The sequence below is a fragment of the Acanthamoeba castellanii genome, assembly GCF_000313135.1.
Source record: "Acanthamoeba castellanii str. Neff unplaced genomic scaffold scf7180000084647, whole genome shotgun sequence".
Lineage (NCBI taxonomy): Eukaryota > Discosea > Longamoebia > Acanthamoebidae > Acanthamoeba > Acanthamoeba castellanii.
The window spans coordinates 1,029-3,975 of NW_004457714.1; the positions used below are offsets into that span (position 1 = coordinate 1,029).

Below are 2,947 nucleotides of genomic sequence, written 5' to 3' on the forward strand. Positions count from 1 at the left end.
GCTCGCTGCCGAAATCGTACGACCTTGCCGCCCCATCCTTGAAATCGTGTAGCGCCTCGTACACATCTCACCTTGCCGGCACATTAGCTGGACGAAATCAGAGCCGAGATGAAGCAGAGCCCACCGAAGCGACCACCACACTTGGTGATGGTCTGCGTTGCGCCCAACCACGCCATCAAAAGGTTCTGCGCACCACCCACGCGCTATGGGACGTGTGTTGTGCTGACCTACAACGTCCTCGCTTGTCACCACATGAACACGAAGCTACATGAAGATGAAGCAACAAGCGTGCCAAGCGGTGGGGTTCACGTCGTCGGTGGTGGAGCTCGGAGCGGAGACTTCGCAAGACGCACTCTCGCGAAAGATCAACCAGCACACCACCGACGCGTCTGTTGACGGTACCACACCCTCTCTTTGCATCCCCCTCCCACCATCTGCAAGCGCTTGGTGATGACGGCGATCGCAATGACGTAGGGGTCATTGTACAGTTGCCTCTCCCAGAGCACATCAATCCGCAAATGGTACCACACTCGTTTGTGCCTTATGGAAACCTCATCATCATCTCATCCTCATCCTCATCCTCATCATCTTCAATAGGCCATCGGTGCCATTGGCGCGGCCAAGGACGTGGACGGGCTGCACCCTACGAACGTCGGCGCGTCTGTGCTGGGATTGTACGTGTGTGTTGTGTGCCGCGTGTGTGGTGTGTGTGGTGCGTTCGATTAACGCTGTGGTGGTGGTGGGAAACAGTAAGGGCGGGTTCTTGCCGTGTACGCCGGCGGGCGTGTTGCAAGCGCTGCAGCGAAGCCGGATCTCGCTCGAAGGACAGCACGTGGTGGTCGTGGGCCGCAGCAAACTGGTGGGCCTCCCGCTCGCCAACATGCTCATTGGTACGCAAGACAAGGACTCACACCACTGCAATGCCCCTTATAATGGCGAACTCACACTAGTCCGTGCGTCGTGTTGTGTCGTGCGTGTGTCGTGTCGTGTCGTGTCGTGTCGTGTGCAGGAGGAAGGGACAGCGCAAAGGGAGGCCGGAAAGGACCGACGGTGACTGTCGTGCATTCCGGCACGGTCGACATTCACGTTCATACGCGGATGGCCGACATCGTCATCGTACGCGCACAACACCCGCTACATCGCTGCGTTTTGTGTAGTGGCCTGATTGAGGGGAGCGGTGGGTTCATTCGACCAGGTGGCGGCCGGCCATGCGGGCTTGATCACCGCTGACAGCGTCAAGCAGGGCGTCGTCCTCGTCGACGTGGGTTCGTCTTTCATCGAGCCGACCCTTTCGAGCGCTGCTTTGTCGTTGGCGCTGACCTCGATGCATTGTGGTGAAAATTGCGCGCAGGCATCAACCACGTTCCCGACTCGTCGCGCAAGTCCGGCTACCGGTTGGTGGGCGACTGCACCGACGAGGCCTACCGGAAGGCCTCTCGCTACACGCCCGTGCCCGGCGGCATCGGTAGACCCACCCAGCACACCATAACACAACACAACATCACATCACATATTGCCAATCATTGACAGTGTCATGTGCGTGGTGCAGGTCCCATGACGGTGGCCATGCTGATGCGCAATACCTGGGAGGCGGCCAAGAGGCACGACATGTAGTATGCTGAGCTTCCAACTTTAACATCAGAGGGATGCGGGAGTCAGGGAGAAGACGGGCCAGCTGGTGATCTTGGCGGTGGTGTCGAGGGCGAGCGCGTTCTGGGCGTAGGGCGAGATGGGCGTCACCGCCACCCAGCCCTGTCGCATCGCCACCGTGTCCAGCTCCTCGTCCGTGTCCGACAGCTAATCACACACGCACGCACACGCGCGCACACACACACACAACATATGAGCTTAGCGGTCACGCAACGACGCACGCGCAGCAGCGACGCGGTACCTCCATGAAGCCCTCCATGCGGTAGACGGTGCGGGTGGGGTGAAGGTGCTTTTCCTCCTCGGTCATGTGGTGCCGCACGTACTTGTCCTTGAAGCTGCTGTTGCCCTGCTTTGTGAGCTTGTAGCCCTGTCACACGACACACGCGACACGACACGACACACACGACACGACACGCGAGACGGACGCACGCGTTAAGAAGATGCTGCCCTGTCCTGACATGCGTGCTGAGATGAAGCGGGGGTACCTTGACTTGGTCCTCGGGCACGTTGGGGAAGTTGACGTTGCAGCAGATGTTCTTCCACAGCGAGATGTCGGCCAATACGGCGTCTAACACATTTGCCATGACATGTGCAATAATTCATCGCATGAGCCAGGGCTCGCAGGGAGAAGCACACGCTAAAGAGAAGAGAAGAAGAAGAACGAAGAAGAAGAAAACATGAGAGAAAGTGTGTGTACCGATAATGGGAATCGCCAGGGACGCACACTGCGCGTAGCGCCACACACCTGGAAGGGAGTGGTAAGAAGTGGCAATGTCGGCGAAGAGAAATGTGGTGGTGTGGTGTGGCGAGCGAACCTCCAATGGCAAAGTTGTATTCGAGCGAGAGGGCGATGGACGGAATGTCGTACATGCTCGCCTCCAACGCCGCAGCGCAGGTGCCCGAGTAGATCACATTCAATCCGTCGTTCTGTCCCGCGTTGATCCCTACCATCGCATTCAGCCATAGCCGTGTGTGTCGTGTGTTGTGTCGTGTGTCGTGTGTTGCGCGCATACCAGAGACGACGAGGTCGGGCTGCCAGCCGCCCAGCAGGTCGGACGTGAGGGCCACCTTGACGCAGTCTGTGGGCGTGCCGGACACCTTGTAGGCGGGCACATGGGCGAGGTCGGAGTGGAAGGCATAGGGCTCGGCCCAGAGGGGCTTGAAGATGGTGACGGCGTGAGACTGGGCGGATTGCTGCTCGGCCGGGCAGGCCACGCGCACCTCGTAGCGGTCGTGGTAGCGGGCCAACTGGTGCAGAAATCACAGCGGGCATGAGGGTTGATGCAACTACTCAAGG

General features: G+C 59.2%; 3 protein-coding genes across 3 annotated transcripts in view; 1 reads left to right on the forward strand and 2 right to left on the reverse strand.

Annotated features, from left to right (window-relative positions):
- The window catches only part of ACA1_099370 (uncharacterized protein), a gene marked incomplete at both ends in the record, with an annotated part of 527 nt that extends 461 nt beyond the window's left edge, over positions 1-66 (reverse strand). The window contains one exon of the mRNA XM_004357421.1: positions 21-66. Coding sequence (XP_004357477.1) covers positions 21-66 — 46 coding nt within the window. The remainder of the gene's footprint in view (positions 1-20) is intronic.
- Positions 67-274: 208 nt separating this feature from the next.
- Positions 275-1,614, forward strand: ACA1_099480 (methenyltetrahydrofolate cyclohydrolase; the record flags this gene model as incomplete). Its single annotated transcript, XM_004357423.1, has 8 exons — positions 275-398; positions 502-521; positions 598-674; positions 751-890; positions 1,010-1,116; positions 1,196-1,265; positions 1,352-1,465; positions 1,550-1,614. 8 exons carry the CDS (start codon positions 275-277, stop codon positions 1,612-1,614), a joined length of 717 nt encoding a protein of 238 aa, XP_004357479.1.
- Positions 1,615-1,638: 24 nt separating this feature from the next.
- On the reverse strand, positions 1,639-2,923 carry ACA1_099490 (survival protein SurE subfamily protein; the record flags this gene model as incomplete). Its single annotated transcript, XM_004357425.1, is given in 6 exon segments — positions 1,639-1,797; positions 1,892-2,017; positions 2,136-2,218; positions 2,466-2,594; positions 2,664-2,898; positions 2,915-2,923. 6 exon segments carry the CDS (start codon positions 2,921-2,923, stop codon positions 1,639-1,641), a joined length of 741 nt encoding a protein of 246 aa, XP_004357481.1.
- Positions 2,924-2,947: the final 24 nt, after the last annotated feature.